The 22,884-nt window shown below is 47.4% G+C and overlaps 1 protein-coding gene across 17 annotated transcripts in view; it reads right to left on the reverse strand.

The window, feature by feature from the left end:
- LOC106590661 (EYA transcriptional coactivator and phosphatase 1) overlaps positions 1-22,884 on the reverse strand; it is a 65,870-nt gene that overhangs the window by 36,913 nt on the left and 6,073 nt on the right. For 7 of the 17 annotated variants that reach the window (XM_082970810.1, XM_082970818.1, XM_082970811.1 and 4 more), the window contains exons 2-3: positions 2,709-2,836; positions 693-758 (exon numbers count right to left, since the gene is read on the reverse strand). The exons of 1 other annotated variant lie outside the window; for it this stretch is intronic. In XM_082970810.1, the coding sequence (XP_082826936.1) occupies positions 693-758; positions 2,709-2,832 (190 nt within the window). In that variant the 5' untranslated portion in view covers positions 2,833-2,836. Of the gene's footprint in view, positions 1-692; positions 759-2,708; positions 2,837-22,884 lie in introns of those variants that run through there. 9 more of the 17 variants (XM_082970815.1, XM_082970823.1, XM_082970813.1 and 6 more) reach the window with 3 other exon arrangements.

The raw sequence follows: 22,884 nt of genomic DNA on the forward strand, positions 1-22,884 counted from the left end.
CTCATACCACAGAGTCTATAACCATTCATGAACCATAGACTCATACCCCAAAGAGTCTATAACGATTCAAAAGTCATGGACTCATAACCCACGAGTCTATAACGATTCATGAACCATGAACTCATACCCCAAAGAGTCTATAACGATTCAAAAGTCATGGACTCATAACCCACGAGTCTATAACGATTCATGAACCATGAACTCATACCCCAAAGAGTCTATAACGATTCAAAAGTCATGGACTCATAACCCACGAGTCTATAACGATTCATGAACCATGAACTCATACCCCAAAGAGTCTATAACAATTCATGAACCATGAACTCATAACCCAAAGAGTCTATAACGATTCATGAACCATGAACTCATAACCCACGAGTCTATAATGATTCATGAACTAACGGACTCATAACCCAGCAGTCTCAAACCATGCTTTAGAAGACTCAACATAACACAACAAGTAACGCTGAAAGACTTTCCAAATGAAAGGTACAATAGTTGAAGAAACTTTGTTAGAATGATCAAATTAGACGTGTCAATTAAGAGCATTTCAATTCATTAATACAATTTTTTTTAAAGTTATGTCACTTTGTAAAGTGTTTTCTTTTCGCAACTCTCTCTTTCTTGTCTTTTCTAAGTTGAAAACACCAAGTATTGTCCTTTCATTGTGTCCACACCAGAACTGCACCAACCTGCAGCCGACTGTGAGCTAGTGCTTAACAACCAGTCAGCTGTGGTGAGCATTGTGATGTTATCACCTGTGGGAAACAGAGAATACATAACAATCTGATTTTACTGCCGCTCTGTGCCAGGCTCTTTGTCCCTGCGTAGAGAAGAAGAACAAACAAACAAAAAAATACACAGTGTATGCATCCCAAATAGTACCCTACGCCCTATATAGTGCACTTTCAGTCAAAAAATAGTGTACTGTGTAGGGGAATAGGGTGCCATTTGACACGCGCCCTGTGTCTTAACCACAGAAGGACCTTTTCCCTTTTTCCTATCAAGATTTTACATTTTCAAGGTACACTTTTAAGAGCGTGTGTGGGTTTGTAATAGGGGCTAGCCTGCTAGCTCCATACAGCTAGCCTGCTAGCTCCATACAGCTAGCCTGCTAGCTCCATACAGCTAGCCTGCTAGCCCCATACAGCTAGCCTGCTAGCCCCATACAGCTAGCCTGCTAGCTTCATACAGCTAGCCTGCTAGCCCCATACAGCTAGCCTGCTAGCTCCATACAGCTAGCCTGCTAGCTTCATACAGCTAGCCTGCTAGCTCCATACAGCTAGCCTGCTAGCCCCATACAGCTAGCCTGCTAGCCCCATACAGCTAGCCTGCTAGCTCCATACAGCTAGCCTGCTAGCTCCATACAGCTAGCCTGCTAGCTCCATTCAGCTAGCCTGCTAGCTCCATACAGCTAGCCTGCTAGCTTCATACAGCTAGCCTGCTAGCTCCATACAGCTAGCCTGCTAGCTCCATTCAGCTAGAGCAGTGGTTAGAACAGACATAACAACACTACTCAACGGAGTCAATAGGGAGACGTATACAAATGTACTAAAACCACACGCAAAGTAAAACCCACTTTCATACCAGGGAGCTTTTGAATAATTACACGGGTGCTTAAACATACTGCTAATAGTTCCTCTGTAAAACACAGAGACAATAGGATCAGATTTACAAAGCAGATCATTTTCATATCTATGTTAAACGCATTGTCTGTTTAATTGTGTATTTAAACAATGCACTAGCCCATAAACCATTAGGTCACTAGTAGTTTCCATGTTATTCCATGTTATTGGGGCGGCAGGGAGCCTAGTGGTTAGAGCGTTGGGCCCAGTAACCGAAAGGTTGTTGGATTAAATCCCAGAGCATGACAAGGTACGAAAATCTGTCCTTCTGCACCTGAACAAGACAGTTTAACCCCAATGTTCCTAGGCCGTCATTGTAAATAAGAATTTGTTCTAAATTAACTTGCCTAGTTAAAATAAAGGTAAAAAAATAAATCAAATAAAGAAATTCACTACAGAGTAGTAGACTGGAGAATAGAAGTAGTACTATGTAACGCTTCACCTTTTATAAAATGGAAAACAGATCGCCCCCCCCTCCCTTTTTTCCCCCCCCAACGGTTTAACACCTGCAGACATTTTACTGCTATTCAGGACATTCACAACTTAGCAGATGCATAAACACTACACAGGATGAAGAGCGTGAGGTTAAAACAAATCCCCTCTAACCTCTGCACTGCTATACAATGAGACCAGAACAAACTTCAAAAAATGTGTACGTACAACTGATGTTACAATGCATTTTTTTGGTACAATGGTTGTGATTTCCAACGGAGTGTATTTTCTGCGCCAGAATAATTACACAAGTGTTGTGGAGACACAATATGAAGACACTAACTCATGAATCATGATCATCCCTTTGTTGTATCACACAAATATCATTTGTACCACAACCATTGTGTCAAGTTTAACGTTTGACGTTGATTGCATACAATACGACACCTTTGAGAGCCTCTACCAACCAGCCTAGCCCTCTCCCACACGTCCCGTAGTGAATTTAGAGTCACACACACACAGAGAGAGAGAGAGAGAGAGAGAGAGAGAGAGAGAGAGAGAGAGAGAGAGAGAGAGAGAGAGAGAGAGAGAGAGAGAGAGAGAGAGAGAGAGAGAGAGAGAGATTAAGAAGGAAAATCCCTGAGCACATACCTTCAGTGCCATTGGGGGTCATGGAATTGGTATTGATATGGGAGTTGTCAAGGCTGGGACCATTAGGGGATTCACTGCTTCCACTTACACAGCTGTGCGGACTGGCTAGATCCTGCATGTCCATAGACCTGGCAGACAAGACACACACACACACACACACACACACACGGAAGTAGACACACACACACACACGATCATACATACAATTACTCACATCTTTCCGGGATCCATCAAGGGAGTTCTAATCAGTAATGTGGTCATTACATTTTGTAATATGTTTTTTATTTATTTATTCCTACTGATAACTACATGGGTAAAACTGTTTTGAAATGAACGTTTTAAATTTATTTCAAAGAATCAAAGTAAAAAAAAACTCAATGGGTGCTTGAGATTTTATTTTTAGCTAGAAGCTATAAATACTATCAACACGTTTAGCAGAAGTTATGGAAAAAAACTAACGAAAACACATTGATATTCAGACATGTTTGTTCTTGTCCATTGAAATAACAATTTAACTTCTGCTTATTTATTTTCAGAATAAAATCCTAAACACAAAAAATATCACAATAGGTAAATATAATGATAAATTGAATTTTACTCAACAATAAAATACACACAAATATATACACTGCTATACTACTGCATTATACTATATACTATACATTCAAACAATAATATTGATCAGAATTAGAATTGAATTCAGCATTTTAATTGACTGAGCTCCTTCACAGAGCTAGAACACGTGTTTAAAATGGTTTTTAAAAAGCCATGCTTATTTTGATTAATACATGTACTCATGTTAAAAGTCTACAATATAGTAATTATATAGAAATGATTATTTTAGAACGTAATCACACTTTCTGATTGGAGAATAGATATAGAACATATATCATATATAGAACATATATCTCTATGGACTGAAGACTATGGTTGAAGTGGTTAGTCGTTAGAAGATTAAAAGAGCTATTATCTAAATTATTCTAAGAGCTGCTAGTTCTCTAAATTATTCTAAGAGCTGCTAGTTCTCTAAATTATTCTAAGAGCTGCTAGTTCTCTAAATTATTCTAAGAGCTGCTAGTTCTCTAAATTATTCTAAGAGCTGCTAGTTCTCTAAATTATTCTAAGAGTAGCTAGTTAGTTCTCTAAGTGATTCTAAGAGCAGCTAGTTAGTTCTCTAAGTGATTCTAAGAGCAGCTAGTTAGTTCTCTAAGTGATTCTAAGAGCAGCTAGTAAGTTCTCTAAGTGATTCTAAGAGCTGCTAGTTAGTTCTCTAAGTACTTCTAAGAGCAGCTAGTTAGTTCTATAAGTGATTCTAAGAGCTGCTAGTTGGTTCTCTAAGTGATTATAAGTACTAAGAGTTTGTTTTGTGACTGATTGTTAGAGAGCTGTCTCCACGGCTCAGTGAAGAGAGATGAGGAGTAGGCCCAGGTTCACGATGCATCAGTTTTCTCTGGCAACCATTTTAATTGTTTCCGTTTTTATATTGAAGACCTAGCCATTGAAAACATTATTCTATCTAGTCATTGTTGCTGTGAGGAGTCTGTCAGTCACAGCCGGATGGAGGTTACAACAGGCCTGGAGCAGAGCTGAAAGCACAGCTGTGAAATTGTAACTCGCGTTTGTCTTTGTCACTGCGCCCCAATGCAATATACTTTCATAAAATGAATGTAATATACTTTCATTAAATTAGTGTGTAATATGTGGTGCATTACACTTCCTTTTCCAATTAGATTTAAAGACTCTGGATATCTCTTTTATCAAAGCTTTTTGTTTTGTTGCACCAACATTTTTTGGGGGGGAGTTTTGTTTCACGTAAACACAATCTGATAGGATCGAAATAACGTGGATGCTATTTCGACAGTGTTTGGATTGAAAGAAAATTTCAACAGACTCGTTTTTAAATGAATTTAAAACAGATAAACACAGATATATGCATTGTATTTTCTACTATATATTTCTAATTCGTTTTTCATCCAACTTCTCCTTGACAGTACTTTCTTGCAAATTAAGCAAATGAAATAGAATTGTTGGGAATATTCCCATCTCCTTCTCACAAATGGTAGCTGTATCCTATTTTTCCTACCCGAAGGAATATGAATTGTCTCAGATTCTCACACCCAAATTAAACAACAAAACTAAAATACGTATTAGAAACAGCAGAGGAACTTGTACAGTAATTAGACATAACCATGAGGAAATTACTGTTCAATTGACACAACTTCTTTCTCTCTCTCCCTCTCCTTCTCTCTCCCTCTCACACAAATTCACTCTCCCTTCTCTCTCTCTCCCTTCACTCCAACCTTGCCTCTCTCCTTCTCTCTCTCCCTTTTCTCTCTCTCCCCTTTCTCTCTCTCCCTTCTCATTATCCCTTCTCTCTATCCCTTCTCTCTATCCCTTCTCCCTCTCCTTTTCTCTGTCCTCTCTCTTCCTCACACAAATTATCTCTCCTTCTCTCTCTCTCTCCCTTCTCTTCATCCCTTCTCTCTCTCCCTTCTCTCATACAACCCATTAACTGTGGTTAATCACTTTATTGATTTTGCTGTGACTCTCTCTCTCCCTATCTGCCGCTCTCTCTCTCTCTCTCTCTCTCTCTCTCTTTCTTTCTCTCTCTCTCTCTGCATCTCTCTGATGCTACCTGCCTGGCACTGGCCCAACTCTGCTCTTACCTGGAAAGACGTAGCGACCCCGAATCACCTGAACCAGGCTGTCTCTTTTCTTTTTACTTGCCTGAGCAGAAACAATGTCACTCCTTGTTTTTCAGCTGTGTGTCACTGTCCAGACCCATCCATGACACAACAGAGTTGTTCTGAGAAAAGATTCCTGTTATTCTGTCTTAGAGAGGGCTAGCCGCACTGGGAAAAGGAACAGAGGACATTCTCTCTCTCTGGAGTCGCTCTCTCTCAGCCACTCTCTCTCTTCTGTCTTCTCTCTCTCTCAGCCACTCTCTCTCTTATCTCTCTCTCTCTTCTCTCTCAGCCACTCTCTCTCTCTCTCTTCTCTCTCTCTTATCTCTCTCTTCTCTCTCTCTGTCAGCCACTCTCCCTCTTCTCTCTCTTCTCTCTCTCAATCACTCTCTCTCTTCTCTCTCCTAACACTGCTGTTGTTGCCTCTCCTCCCTCATTCAGGTCTTCTCTACCTCCTCCCTCCTCCCTGAGCAAGGGGAGCACAGCCTAATGATGGAAAGGTGATTCAGAGGTGGGGGTAGTGGGGTGGAGGGTTTTAGGAGGGCTGTGGAAGGGGGTGGGAGTAGCCTCAAGGTAGGACAATAGTAAGCTAGCTGCCGGATAGAGGAGAGAGAGTAGCCTGGAGGTAGGAAGATATTTAGCTAGCTGCCGGATAGAGGAGAGAGAGAGTAGCCTGGAGGTAGGAAGATATTTAGCTAGCTGCCGGATAGAGGAGAGAGAGAGTAGCCTGGAGGTGGGAAGATATTTAGCTAGCTGCCGGATAGAGGAGAGAGAGAGTAGCCTGGAGGTAGGAAGATATTTAGCTAGCTGCCGGATAGAGGAGAGAGAGAGTAGCCTGGAGGTAGGAAGATATTTAGCTAGCTGCCGGATAGAGGAGAGAGAGAGTAGCCTGGAGGGAGATGTGACTTGTTGAATAGAGGCCAGTGAAGCATGACACCCATATAGCCTCTTCAGCAGGTCTTTCATCTGCAATTGACACTATCTGCAATTTATCTGCACTCCCCTCTCTCAGCACACTGACAGATCCTAATGACCATCAGGACTCCTCCGCTGCTTCCTGCGGGCCTGCCTCGGCCTGGGGCCACAGAACACAGCAGCACTGCCTGAGTCCCAAATGGCACCCTATACCATTTATAGTGCACTACTTTTGACCCAGGGCCAGGAGCTACAGAACACAGCAACACCGGGGGGGGGGGGCATCTCAGACAATGAGAGAGAGAGCTAGATGGGAATCAAGAACATGGAGAGCATATGGAGCCACATGTGTTTCCTATGACGATACTAATGCCTCTATTACTGTCCTTTAGTTTGACAGTTATCTTTCACCGTCCAATGAGACCCTCTCTGCTGCTCTGCTGCTCTCTCTCGCTTTCCTTCTCTCTCTCTCTTTCTTTCTCTCACTCTCTTTCCTTCTCTCTTTCCTTCTCTCTCTCTCTTTCCTTCTCTCTTTCCTTCTCTCTCTCTCTCTTTCCTTCTCTCTCTCTCTTTCCTTCTCTCTCTTTCCTTCTCTCTCTCTCTCTCTCTTTCCTTCTGTCTTTCCTTCTCTCTCTCTCTCTTTCCTTCTCTCTCTCTCTTTCCTTCTCTCTCTTTCCTTCTCTCTCTCTCTCTCTCTCTCTCTCTCTCTCTCTCTTTCTCTCTCTCTCTCTTTCCCCGTCTCTCTCTCTTTCTCTCGCTCTCTCTCTTTCTCTCTCTCTTACTCTCGCTCTCTCTCTCTTTCTCTCTCTCTTTCTCTCGCTCTCGCTCTCTCTCTTTATCTCTCTCTCTTTCTCTCTCTCGCTCTCTCTCTTGCTCGTTCTCTCTCAGACATCACGTAGAAACATATCCCTGCACCACGACCATAACAATATATCAGGTCTGACTCCGCACACCGCAGGGACACAGGGTGAAACACAGGTCAAAGGTACAACACTGGTCAGAACATATCAAAAAGACGTGGAGAAAGGACAAAACAAATTATTAGAGGAATTTTCAAATATCCCAGCTCGCTCTCATGATTTTTTAACGGCTGACTGTTTACAGGCTTTGCTCTTCACACCACGGCCAAGTCTAAATGAATATTGTTCAAGCATTACAGTTTCGTCTCTCTCTCTCTGTCTCTCTCTCTCTCTCTCTCTCTCTCTCTCTCTCTCTCTCTCTCTCTCTCTCTCTCTTTCTCTCTCTTCTCTGTTCAGCAATCTTGGCGTAATAATCAATATCATCATATCCTGTGCACCCCCACCACCATGAATAACACCCCCTCTAACCCTCAATAACACCCCCACCATGAATAACACCCCCTCTAACCCTCAATAACACCCCCACCATGGATAACACCCCCTCTAACCCTCAATAACACCCCCACCACCATGGATAACACCCCCTCTAACCCTCAATAACACCCCCACTACCATGGATAACACCCCCTCTAACCCTCAATAACATCCCCCACCATCATGGAATACACCCCTCTCTAACCCTCAATAACACCGCACAACATGTGGAGGACTAGGAGGAGGAAGAAGAGGAGGAGGTGAAAATAAAACACTCAAATATCTACAACACCGTGAAACAGCAGCGAGGGGAAAAACTAGAAACGGAGCAAAGAAAGACTTGAGAGAAGGCTGGACGGACCCTCCAACCTACTGCAGGTGATATAGACTCCTCCAGTCTCTACTGCAGGTGATATAGACCCTCCATCCTACTGCAGGTGATATAGACCCTCCATTCTACTGCAGGGGATATAGACCCTCCATTCTACTGCAGGGGATATAGACCCTCCATTCTACTGCAGGGGATATAGACCCTCCAGACTACTGCAGGTGATATAGACCCTCCATTCTACTGCAGGTGATATAGACCCTCCATTCTACTGCAGGTGATATAGACCCTCCAGACTACTGCAGGTGATATAGACCCTCCAGACTACTGCAGGTGATATAGACCCTCCAGTCTACTGCAGGTGATATAGACCCTCCAGCCTACTGCAGGTGATATAGACCCTCCATCCTACTGCAGGTGATATAGACCCTCCATTCTACTGCAGGGGATATAGACCATCCATTCTACTGCAGGTGATATAGACCCTCCATTCTACTGCAGGTGATATAGACCCTCCATTCTACTGCAGGTGATATAGACCCTCCAGCCTACTGCAGGTGATATAGACCCTCCAGACTACTGCAGGTGATATAGACCCTCCAGCTACTGCAGGTGATATAGACCCTCCATTCTACTGCAGGTGATATAGACCCTCCATTCTACTGCAGGGGATATAGACCCTCCATTCTACTGCAGGGGATATAGACCCTCCATCCTACTGCAGGGGATATAGACCCTCCATCCTACTGCAGGGGATATAGACCCTCCATTCTACTGCAGGTGATATAGACCCTCCATTCTACTGCAGGGGATATAGACTCTCCAGCCTACTGCAGGTGATATAGACCCTCCATTCTACTGCAGGTGATATAGACCCTCCAGCCTACTGCAGGTGATATAGACCCTCCATTCTACTGCAGGTGATATAGACCCTCCATTCTACTGCAGGGGATATAGACCCTCCATTCTACTGCAGGGGATATAGACCCTCCATCCTACTGCAGGGGATATAGACCCTCCATTCTACTGCAGGTGATATAGACCCTCCATTCTACTGCAGGTGATATAGACCCTCCATCCTACTGCAGGGGATATAGACCCTCCATTCTACTGCAGGTGATATAGACCCTCCATCCTACTGCAGGTGATATAGACCCTCCATTCTACTGCAGGGGATATAGACCCTCCATTCTACTGCAGGTGATATAGACCCTCCATTCTACTGCAGGTGATATAGACCCTCCAGACTACTGCAGGTGATATAGACCCTCCAGTCTACTGCAGGTGATATAGACCCTCCAGTCTACTGCAGGTGATATAGACCCTCCAGACTACTGCAGGTGATATAGACCCTCCAGTCTACTGCAGGTGATATAGACCCTCCATTCTACTGCAGGTGATATAGACCCTCCAGTCTACTGCAGGTGATATAGACCCTCCATTCTACTGCAGGTGATATAGACTCTCCATTCTACTGCAGGTGATATAGACCCTCCATTCTACTGCAGGTGATATAGACCCTCCAGTCTACTGCAGGTGATATAGACCCTCCAGACTACTGCAGGTGATATAGACCCTCCAGTCTACTGCAGGTGATATAGACCCTCCATTCTACTGCAGGTGATATAGACCCTCCAGACTACTGCAGGTGATATAGACCCTCCAGACTACTGCAGGTGATATAGACCCTCCAGACTACTGCAGGTGATATAGACCCTCCATCCTACTGCAGGTGATATAGACTCTCCAGCCTACTGCAGGTGATATAGACCCTCCAGACTACTGCAGGTGATATAGACCCTCCATCCTACTGCAGGTGATATAGACCCTCCATTCTACTGCAGGTGATATAGACCCTCCAGACTACTGCAGGTGATATAGACCCTCCAGCCTACTGCAGGTGATATAGACCCTCCATTCTACTGCAGGTGATATAGACCCTCCATTCTACTGCAGGTGATATAGACCCTCCATCCTACTGCAGGTGATATAGACCCTCCAGACTACTGCAGGTGATATAGACCCTCCAGACTACTGCAGGTGATATAGACCCTCCAGACTACTGCAGGTGATATAGACCCTCCAGTCTACTGCAGGTGATATAGACCCTCCATTCTACTGCAGGTGATATAGACCCTCCAGCCTACTGCAGGTGATATAGACCCTCCAGTCTACTGCAGGTGATATAGACCCTCCATTCTACTGCAGGTGATATAGACCCTCCAGTCTACTGCAGGTGATATAGACCCTCCAGTCTACTGCAGGTGATATAGACCCTCCATCCTACTGCAGGTGATATAGACCCTCCAGACTACTGCAGGTGATATAGACCCTCCATTCTACTGCAGGTGATATAGACCCTCCAGCCTACTGCAGGTGATATAGACCCTCCAGCCTACTGCAGGTGATATAGACCCTCCAGCCTACTGCAGGTGATATAGACCCTCCATTCTACTGCAGGTGATATAGACCCTCCAGCCTACTGCAGGTGATATAGACCCTCCATTCTACTGCAGGTGATATAGACCCTCCATTCTACTGCAGGTGATATAGACCCTCCATTCTACTGCAGGTGATATAGACCCTCCAGACTACTGCAGGTGATATAGACCCTCCATTCTACTGCAGGTGATATAGACCCTCCAGTCTACTGCAGGTGATATAGACCTCTCCATTCTACTGCAGGTGATATAGACCCTCCAGTCTACTGCAGGTGATATAGACCCTCCAGACTACTGCAGGTGATATAGACCCTCCAGTCTACTGCAGGTGATATAGACCCTCCAGTCTACTGCAGGTGATATAGACCCTCCAGTCTACTGCAGGTGATATAGACCCTCCAGTCTACTGCAGGTGATATAGACCCTCCAGCCTACTGCAGGTGATATAGACCCTCCAGCCTACTGCAGGTGATATAGACCCTCCAGCCTACTGCAGGTGATATAGACCCTCCAGCCTACTGCAGGTGATATAGACCCTCCATTCTACTGCAGGTGATATAGACCCTCCAGCCTACTGCAGGTGATATAGACCCTCCAGTCTACTGCAGGTGATATAGACCCTCCATTCTACTGCAGGTGATATAGACCCTCCATTCTACTGCAGGTGATATAGACCCTCCAGTCTACTGCAGGTGATATAGACCCTCCAGCCTACTGCAGGTGATATAGACCCTCCAGACTACTGCAGGTGATATAGACCCTCCAGTCTACTGCAGGTGATATAGACCCTCCAGCCTACTGCAGGTGATATAGACCCTCCAGACTACTGCAGGTGATATAGACCCTCCAGACTACTGCAGGTGATATAGACCCTCCAGCCTACTGCAGGTGATATAGACCCTCCAGCCTACTGCAGGTGATATAGACCCTCCAGACTACTGCAGGTGATATAGACCCTCCAGCCTACTGCAGGTGATATAGACCCTCCAGTCTACTGCAGGTGATATAGACCCTCCAGACTACTGCAGGTGATATAGACCCTCCAGACTACTGCAGGTGATATAGACCCTCCAGTCTACTGCAGGTGATATAGACCCTCCAGTCTACTGCAGGTGATATAGACCCTCCAGTCTACTGCAGGTGATATAGACCCTCCAGACTACTGCAGGTGATATAGACCCTCCAGTCTACTGCAGGTGATATAGACCCTCCAGCCTACTGCAGGTGATATAGACCCTCCAGCCTACTGCAGGTGATATAGACCCTCCATCCTACTGCAGGTGATATAGACCCTCCAGCCTACTGCAGGTGATATAGACCCTCCATTCTACTGCAGGTGATATAGACCCTCCAGACTACTGCAGGTGATATAGACCCTCCAGCCTACTGCAGGTGATATAGACCCTCCAGACTACTGCAGGTGATATAGACCCTCCAGCCTACTGCAGGTGATATAGACCCTCCAGTCTACTGCAGGTGATATAGACCCTCCAGCCTACTGCAGGTGATATAGACCCTCCAGTCTACTGCAGGTGATATAGACCCTCCAGCCTACTGCAGGTGATATAGACCCTCCAGCCTACTGCAGGTGATATAGACCCTCCAGACTACTGCAGGTGATATAGACCCTCCAGTCTACTGCAGGTGATATAGACCCTCCAGTCTACTGCAGGTGATATAGACCCTCCAGACTACTGCAGGTGATATAGACCCTCCAGCCTACTGCAGGTGATATAGACCCTCCAGACTACTGCAGGTGATATAGACCCTCCAGTCTACTGCAGGTGATATAGACCCTCCAGTCTACTGCAGGTGATATAGACCCTCCAGACTACTGCAGGTGATATAGACCCTCCAGTCTACTGCAGGTGATATAGACCCTCCAGACTACTGCAGGTGATATAGACCCTCCAGTCTACTGCAGGTGATATAGACCCTCCAGTCTACTGCAGGTGATATAGACCCTCCAGTCTACTGCAGGTGATATAGACCCTCCAGTCTACTGCAGGTGATATAGACCCTCCAGTCTACTGCAGGTGATATAGACCCTCCAGTCTACTGCAGGTGATATAGACCCTCCAGTCTACTGCAGGTGATATAGACCCTCCAGCCTACTGCAGGTGATATAGACCCTCCAGCCTACTGCAGGTGATATAGACCCTCCATCCTACTGCAGGTGATATAGACCCTCCAGCCTACTGCAGGTGATATAGACCCTCCAGCCTACTGCAGGTGATATAGACCCTCCAGTCTACTGCAGGTGATATAGACCCTCCAGCCTACTGCAGGTGATATAGACCCTCCAGACTACTGCAGGTGATATAGACCCTCCAGACTACTGCAGGTGATATAGACCCTCCAGCCTACTGCAGGTGATATAGACCCTCCAGACTACTGCAGGTGATATAGACCCTCCAGACTACTGCAGGTGATATAGACCCTCCAGACTACTGCAGGTGATATAGACCCTCCAGACTACTGCAGGTGATATAGACCCTCCAGACTACTGCAGGTGATATAGACCCTCCAGCCTACTGCAGGTGATATAGACCCTCCAGACTACTGCAGGTGATATAGACCCTCCAGCCTACTGCAGGTGATATAGACCCTCCAGCCTACTGCAGGTGATATAGACCCTCCAGCCTACTGCAGGTGATATAGACCCTCCAGCCTACTGCAGGTGATATAGACCCTCCAGCCTACTGCAGGTGATATAGACCCTCCAGACTACTGCAGGTGATATAGACCCTCCAGACTACTGCAGGTGATATAGACCCTCCAGCCTACTGCAGGTGATATAGACCCTCCAGACTACTGCAGGTGATATAGACCCTCCAGCCTACTGCAGGTGATATAGACCCTCCAGTCTACTGCAGGTGATATAGACCCTCCAGACTACTGCAGGTGATATAGACCCTCCAGTCTACTGCAGGTGATATAGACCCTCCAGCCTACTGCAGGTGATATAGACCCTCCAGACTACTGCAGGTGATATAGACCCTCCAGACTACTGCAGGTGATATAGACCCTCCAGACTACTGCAGGTGATATAGACCCTCCAGCCTACTGCAGGTGATATAGACCCTCCAGACTACTGCAGGTGATATAGACCCTCCAGCCTACTGCAGGTGATATAGACCCTCCAGCCTACTGCAGGTGATATAGACCCTCCAGCCTACTGCAGGTGATATAGACCCTCCAGACTACTGCAGGTGATATAGACCCTCCAGACTACTGCAGGTGATATAGACCCTCCAGACTACTGCAGGTGATATAGACCCTCCAGACTACTGCAGGTGATATAGACCCTCCAGCCTACTGCAGGTGATATAGACCCTCCAGACTACTGCAGGTGATATAGACCCTCCAGCCTACTGCAGGTGATATAGACCCTCCAGACTACTGCAGGTGATATAGACCCTCCAGCCTACTGCAGGTGATATAGACCCTCCAGCCTACTGCAGGTGATATAGACCCTCCAGCCTACTGCAGGTGATATAGACCCTCCAGACTACTGCAGGTGATATAGACCCTCCAGACTACTGCAGGTGATATAGACCCTCCAGCCTACTGCAGGTGATATAGACCCTCCAGACTACTGCAGGTGATATAGACCCTCCAGCCTACTGCAGGTGATATAGACCCTCCAGCCTACTGCAGGTGATATAGACCCTCCAGCCTACTGCAGGTGATATAGACCCTCCAGACTACTGCAGGTGATATAGACCCTCCAGCCTACTGCAGGTGATATAGACCCTCCAGCCTACTGCAGGTGATATAGACCCTCCAGCCTACTGCAGGTGATATAGACCCTCCAGACTACTGCAGGTGATATAGACCCTCCAGACTACTGCAGGTGATATAGACCCTCCAGCCTACTGCAGGTGATATAGACCCTCCAGACTACTGCAGGTGATATAGACCCTCCAGCCTACTGCAGGTGATATAGACCCTCCAGACTACTGCAGGTGATATAGACCCTCCAGCCTACTGCAGGTGATATAGACCCTCCAGCCTACTGCAGGTGATATAGACCCTCCAGACTACTGCAGGTGATATAGACCCTCCAGACTACTGCAGGTGATATAGACCCTCCAGACTACTGCAGGTGATATAGACCCTCCAGACTACTGCAGGTGATATAGACCCTCCAGCCTACTGCAGGTGATATAGACCCTCCAGCCTACTGCAGGTGATATAGACCCTCCAGACTACTGCAGGTGATATAGACCCTCCAGCCTACTGCAGGTGATATAGACCCTCCAGACTACTGCAGGTGATATAGACCCTCCAGACTACTGCAGGTGATATAGACCCTCCAGCCTACTGCAGGTGATATAGACCCTCCAGCCTACTGCAGGTGATATAGACCCTCCAGCCTACTGCAGGTGATATAGACCCTCCAGACTACTGCAGGTGATATAGACCCTCCAGACTACTGCAGGTGATATAGACCCTCCAGACTACTGCAGGTGATATAGACCCTCCAGCCTACTGCAGGTGATATAGACCCTCCAGCCTACTGCAGGTGATATAGACCCTCCAGACTACTGCAGGTGATATAGACCCTCCAGCCTACTGCAGGTGATATAGACCCTCCAGACTACTGCAGGTGATATAGACCCTCCAGCCTACTGCAGGTGATATAGACCCTCCAGACTACTGCAGGTGATATAGACCCTCCAGCCTACTGCAGGTGATATAGACCCTCCAGCCTACTGCAGGTGATATAGACCCTCCAGCCTACTGCAGGTGATATAGACCCTCCAGCCTACTGCAGGTGATATAGACCCTCCAGACTACTGCAGGTGATATAGACCCTCCAGCCTACTGCAGGTGATATAGACCCTCCAGACTACTGCAGGTGATATAGACCCTCCAGTCTACTGCAGGTGATATAGACCCTCCAGTCTACTGCAGGTGATATAGACCCTCCAGCCTACTGCAGGTGATATAGACCCTCCAGACTACTGCAGGTGATATAGACCCTCCAGACTACTGCAGGTGATATAGACCCTCCAGACTACTGCAGGTGATATAGACCCTCCAGCCTACTGCAGGTGATATAGACCCTCCAGCCTACTGCAGGTGATATAGACCCTCCAGACTACTGCAGGTGATATAGACCCTCCAGCCTACTGCAGGTGATATAGACCCTCCAGACTACTGCAGGTGATATAGACCCTCCAGCCTACTGCAGGTGATATAGACCCTCCAGACTACTGCAGGTGATATAGACCCTCCAGACTACTGCAGGTGATATAGACCCTCCAGACTACTGCAGGTGATATAGACCCTCCAGTCTACTGCAGGTGATATAGACCCTCCAGACTACTGCAGGTGATATAGACCCTCCAGTCTACTGCAGGTGATATAGACCCTCCAGACTACTGCAGGTGATATAGACCCTCCAGACTACTGCAGGTGATATAGACCCTCCAGACTACTGCAGGTGATATAGACCCTCCAGACTACTGCAGGTGATATAGACCCTCCAGTCTACTGCAGGTGATATAGACCCTCCAGACTACTGCAGGTGATATAGACCCTCCAGTCTACTGCAGGTGATATAGACCCTCCAGCCTACTGCAGGTGATATAGACCCTCCAGCCTACTGCAGGTGATATAGACCCTCCAGCCTACTGCAGGTGATATAGACCCTCCAGACTACTGCAGGTGATATAGACCCTCCAGCCTACTGCAGGTGATATAGACCCTCCAGCCTACTGCAGGTGATATAGACCCTCCAGTCTACTGCAGGTGATATAGACCCTCCAGACTACTGCAGGTGATATAGACCCTCCAGACTACTGCAGGTGATATAGACCCTCCAGCCTACTGCAGGTGATATAGACCCTCCAGACTACTGCAGGTGATATAGACCCTCCAGTCTACTGCAGGTGATATAGACCCTCCAGACTACTGCAGGTGATATAGACCCTCCAGACTACTGCAGGTGATATAGACCCTCCAGTCTACTGCAGGTGATATAGACCCTCCAGACTACTGCAGGTGATATAGACCCTCCAGCCTACTGCAGGTGATATAGACCCTCCAGACTACTGCAGGTGATATAGACCCTCCAGCCTACTGCAGGTGATATAGACCCTCCAGACTACTGCAGGTGATATAGACCCTCCAGCCTACTGCAGGTGATATAGACCCTCCAGACTACTGCAGGTGATATAGACCCTCCAGCCTACTGCAGGTGATATAGACCCTCCAGCCTACTGCAGGTGATATAGACCCTCCAGACTACTGCAGGTGATATAGACCCTCCAGACTACTGCAGGTGATATAGACCCTCCAGACTACTGCAGGTGATATAGACCCTCCAGCCTACTGCAGGTGATATAGACCCTCCAGCCTACTGCAGGTGATATAGACCCTCCAGCCTACTGCAGGTGATATAGACCCTCCAGTCTACTGCAGGTGATATAGACCCTCCAGACTACTGCAGGTGATATAGACCCTCCAGACTACTGCAGGTGATATAGACCCTCCAGACTACTGCAGGTGATATAGACCCTCCAGCCTACTGCAGGTGATATAGACCCTCCAGACTACTGCAGGTGATATAGACCCTCCAGCCTACTGCAGGTGATATAGACCCATCCAGTTACTACTGCAGGTGATATAGACCCTCCAGCCTACTGCAGGTGATATAGACCCTCCAGACTACTGCAGGTGATATAGACCCTCCAGCCTACTGCAGGTGATATAGACCCTCCAGCCTACTGCAGGTGATATAGACCCTCCAGACTACTGCAGGTGATATAGACCCTCCAGCCTACTGCAGGTGATATAGACCCTCCAGACTACTGCAGGTGATATAGACCCTCCAGCCTACTGCAGGTGATATAGACCCTCCAGACTACTGCAGGTGATATAGACCCTCCAGACTACTGCAGGTGATATAGACCCTCCAGCCTACTGCAGGTGATATAGACCCTCCAGACTACTGCAGGTGATATAGACCCTCCAGCCTACTGCAGGTGATATAGACCCTCCAGCCTACTGCAGGTGATATAGACCCTCCAGCCTACTGCAGGTGATATAGACCCTCCAGCCTACTGCAGGTGATATAGACCCTCCAGCCTACTGCAGGTGATATAGACCCTCCAGCCTACTGCAGGTGATATAGACCCTCCAGCCTACTGCAGGTGATATAGACCCTCCAGACTACTGCAGGTGATATAGACCCTCCAGCCTACTGCAGGTGATATAGACCCTCCAGACTACTGCAGGTGATATAGACCCTCCAGACTACTGCAGGTGATATAGACCCTCCAGCCTACTGCAGGTGATATAGACCCTCCAGACTACTGCAGGTGATATAGACCCTCCAGTCTACTGCAGGTGATATAGACCCTCCAGTCTACTGCAGGTGATATAGACCCTCCAGCCTACTGCAGGTGATATAGACCCTCCAGACTACTGCAGGTGATATAGACCCTCCAGACTACTGCAGGTGATATAGACCCTCCAGACTACTGCAGGTGATATAGACCCTCCAGCCTACTGCAGGTGATATAGACCCTCCAGCCTACTGCAGGTGATATAGACCCTCCAGACTACTGCAGGTGATATAGACCCTCCAGCCTACTGCAGGTGATATAGACCCTCCAGCCTACTGCAGGTGATATAGACCCTCCAGCCTACTGCAGGTGATATAGACCCTCCAGACTACTGCAGGTGATATAGACCCTCCAGCCTACTGCAGGTGATATAGACCCTCCAGACTACTGCAGGTGATATAGACCCTCCAGACTACTGCAGGTGATATAGACCCTCCAGCCTACTGCAGGTGATATAGACCCTCCAGACTACTGCAGGTGATATAGACCCTCCAGACTACTGCAGGTGATATAGACCCTCCAGCCTACTGCAGGTGATATAGACCCTCCAGACTACTGCAGGTGATATAGACCCTCCAGCCTACTGCAGGTGATATAGACCCTCCAGACTACTGCAGGTGATATAGACCCTCCAGCCTACTGCAGGTGATATAGACCCTCCAGCCTACTGCAGGTGATATAGACCCTCCAGCCTACTGCAGGTGATATAGACCCTCCAGCCTACTGCAGGTGATATAGACCCTCCAGACTACTGCAGGTGATATAGACCCTCCAGCCTACTGCAGGTGATATAGACCCTCCAGACTACTGCAGGTGATATAGACCCTCCAGCCTACTGCAGGTGATATAGACCCTCCAGCCTACTGCAGGTGATATAGACCCTCCAGCCTACTGCAGGTGATATAGACCCTCCAGACTACTGCAGGTGATATAGACCCTCCAGACTACTGCAGGTGATATAGACCCTCCAGCCTACTGCAGGTGATATAGACCCTCCAGCCTACTGCAGGTGATATAGACCCTCCAGTCTACTGCAGGTGATATAGACCCTCCAGACTACTGCAGGTGATATAGACCCTCCAGACTACTGCAGGTGATATAGACCCTCCAGCCTACTGCAGGTGATATAGACCCTCCAGACTACTGCAGGTGATATAGACCCTCCAGCCTACTGCAGGTGATATAGACCCTCCAGCCTACTGCAGGTGATATAGACCCTCCAGCCTACTGCAGGTGATATAGACCCTCCAGCCTACTGCAGGTGATATAGACCCTCCAGACTACTGCAGGTGATATAGACCCTCCAGCCTACTGCAGGTGATATAGACCCTCCAGCCTACTGCAGGTGATATAGACCCTCCAGCCTACTGCAGGTGATATAGACCCTCCAGCCTACTGCAGGTGATATAGACCCTCCAGCCTACTGCAGGTGATATAGACCCTCCATCCTACTGCAGGTGATATAGACCCTCCAGCCTACTGCAGGTGATATAGACCCTCCAGACTACTGCAGGTGATATAGACCCTCCAGACTACTGCAGGTGATATAGACCATCCAGCCTACTGCAGGTGATATAGACCATCCAGACTACTGCAGGTGATATAGACCCTCCAGCCTACTGCAGGTGATATAGACCCTCCAGCCTACTGCAGGTGATATAGACCCTCCAGCCTACTGCAGGTGATATAGACCATCCAGCCTACTGCAGGTGATATAGACCCTCCAGACTACTGCAGGTGATATAGACCATCCAGCCTACTGCAGGTGATATAGACCCTCCAGGCTACTGCAGGTGATATAGACCCTCCAGCCTACTGCAGGTGATATAGACCCTCCAGCCTACTGCAGGTGATATAGACCCTCCAGCCTACTGCAGGTGATATAGACCATCCAGCCTACTGCAGGTGATATAGACCCTCCAGTCTACTGCAGGTGATATAGACCCTCCAGCCTACTGCAGGTGATATAGACCCTCCATCCTACTGCAGGTGATATAGACCATCCAGTCTACTGCAGGTGATATAGACCCTCCAGCCTACTGCAGGTGATATAGACCATCCATCCTACTGCAGGTGATATAGACTCTCCATTCTACTGCAGGTGATATAGACTCTCCAGTCTACTGCAGGTGATATAGACCATCCAGCCTACTGCAGGTGATATAGACCATCCAGCCTACTGCAGGTGATATAGACCATCCAGCCTACTGCAGGTGATATAGACCCCCAGGCTACTGCAGGTGATATAGACAATCCATCCTACTACAGGTGATATAGACCCTCCATCCTACTGTAGGTGATATAGATCATCCAGCCTACTGCAGGTGATATAGACCATCCAGACTACTGCAGGTGATATAGACCCTCCAGCCTACTGCAGGTGATATAGACCATCCAGCCTACTGCAGGTGATATAGACCATCCATCCTACTGCAGGTGATATAGACCATCCAGACTACTGCAGGTGATATAGACCCTCCAGCCTACTGCAGGGGATATAGACCATCCATCCTACTGCAGGTGATATAGACCATCCATCCTACTGCAGGTGATATAGACCCTCCAGACTAGTGCAGGTGATATAGACCATCCAGCCTACTGCAGGTGATATAGACCCTCCAGGCTACTGCAGGTGATATAGACCCTCCAGCCTACTGCAGGTGATATAGACCATCCAGCCTACTGCGGGTGATATAGACCCTCCAGTCTACTGCAGGTGATATAGACCATCCAGCCTACTGCAGGTGATATAGACCCTCCAGTCTACTGCAGGTGATATAGACCCTCCATTCTACTGCAGGTGATATAGACCCTCCATTCTACTGCAGGTGATATAGACTCTCCAGTCTACTGCAGGTGATATAGACCCTCCAGTCTACTGCAGGTGATATAGACCATCCATTCTACTGCAGGTGATATAGACTCTCCATTCTACTGCAGGTGATATAGACTCTCCAGTCTACTGCAGGTGATATAGACCCTCCAGCCCACTGCAGGTGATATAGACCCTCCAGACTACTGCAGGTGATATAGACCCTCCAGTCTACTGCAGGTGATATAGACCCTCCAGACTACTGCAGGTGATATAGACTCTCCAGACTACTGCAGGTGATATAGACCCTCCAGTCTACTGCAGGTGATATAGACCCTCCAATTCTACTGCAGGTGATATAGACTCTCCAGTCTGCTGCAGGTGATATAGACTCTCCATTCTACTGCAGGTGATATAGACTCTCCATTCTACTGCAGGTGATATAGACTCTCCATTCTACTGCAGGTGATATAGACTCTCCAGTCTACTGCAGGTGATATAGACCCTCCAGCCCACTGCAGGTGATATAGACCATCCAGACTACTGCAGGTGATATAGACCCTCCAGTCTACTGCAGGTGATATAGACCCTCCAGACTACTGCAGGTGATATAGACTCTCCAGCCTACTGCCACCAGGTGAACACCCGCTCTTGAAGAACACAGTTACAGCTACCCTAGAGAACAGAACACAGTTACAGCTACCCTAGAGAACAGAACACAGTTACAGCTACCCTAGAGAACAGAACACAGTTACAGCTACCATAGAGAACAGAACACAGTTACAGCTACCCTAGAGAACAGAACACAGTTACAGCTACCCTAGAGAACAGAACACAGTTACAGCTACCCTAGAGAACAGAACACAGTTAAAGCTACCCTAGAGAACAGAACACATTTACAGCTACCCTAGAGAACAGAACACAGTTACAGCTACCATAGAGAACAGAACACAGTTACAGCTACCATAGAGAACAGAACACAGTTACAGCTACCATAGAGAACAGAACACAGTTACAGCTACCCTAGAGAGCAGAACACAGTTACAGCTACCATAGAGAACAGAACACAGTTACAGCTACCATAGAGAACAGAACACAGTTACAGCTACCCTAGAGAACAGAACACAGTTACAGCTACCCTAGAGAACAGAACACAGTTACAGCTACCATAGAGAACAGAACACAGTTAAAGCTACCCTAGAGAACAGAACACAGTTACAGCTACCCTAGAGAACCAGTGAGACAACCAGAGAGACTAACCAGAGGGCTAACCAGAGAGCTAACCAGAGAGCTAACCAGAGAGCTAACCAGAGAGCTAACCAGAGAGACAACCAGAGGGCTAACCAGAGAGCTAACCAGAGGGCTAACCAGAGAGACAACCAGAGAGCTAACCAGAGGGCTAACCAGAGGGCTAACCAGAGAGCTAACCAGAGGGCTAACCAGAGGGCTAACCAGAGAGCTAACCAGAGAGCTAACCAGAGAGCTAACCAGAGAGCTAACCAGAGGGCTAACCAGAGAGCTAACCAGAGAGCTAACCAGAGAGCTAACCAGAGGGCTAACCAGAGAGACAACCAGAGAGCTAACCAGAGGGCTAACCAGAGAGCTAACCAGAGAGACTAACCAGAGAGCTAACCAGAGGGCTAACCAGAGAGCTAACCAGAGAGCTAACCAGAGAGCTAACCAGAGGGCTAACCAGAGGGCTAACCAGAGGGCTAACCAGAGAGCTAACCAGAGAGACAACCAGAGAGCTAACCAGAGAGCTAACCAGAGGGCTAACCAGAGAGACAACCAGAGAGCTAACCAGAGGGCTAACCAGAGAGCTAACCAGAGAGCTAACCAGAGAGCTAACCAGAGGTCTTCACATTGATCAGCATCGCCGCATGCAGGCTGTCTGTCTGACTGATCCACCTCGACGGACGCAGCAGAGACTCAGAGACACACTGAGTGAATGAATGGCAGCAGGTATTATTGGAAGGTGATGGTTTTTGCTTGGGTTTTCTCGTGGGAGAATGTACCAGTTCTTATTCTAGTACCAGGATTCAACGAGGCTTGTAGGATTCATATCATTTGTTTGATTTGTTGCTACTAGATAGATATTAATTAGACTGTTCAAGGTGTAACAAAAATACATGTAGGTTTAGATTATATACATATTTAGGTAAAATAATACATTACAGAAAATACAATTAGGTCCATCTGTGCTATTAGTTTTTGGTTTAAAAAAAAGATGCATCGATGATTTTTTTTACAAAAGATTTTACACATTTAATTTTATATGGCACAGAGTGCATGTTTCTTTGAATT

The sequence above is a fragment of the Salmo salar genome, chromosome 29, assembly GCF_965601325.2.
Source record: "Salmo salar chromosome 29, fSalSal1, whole genome shotgun sequence".
NCBI classification, from domain to species: Eukaryota; Metazoa; Chordata; class Actinopteri; order Salmoniformes; family Salmonidae; genus Salmo; species Salmo salar.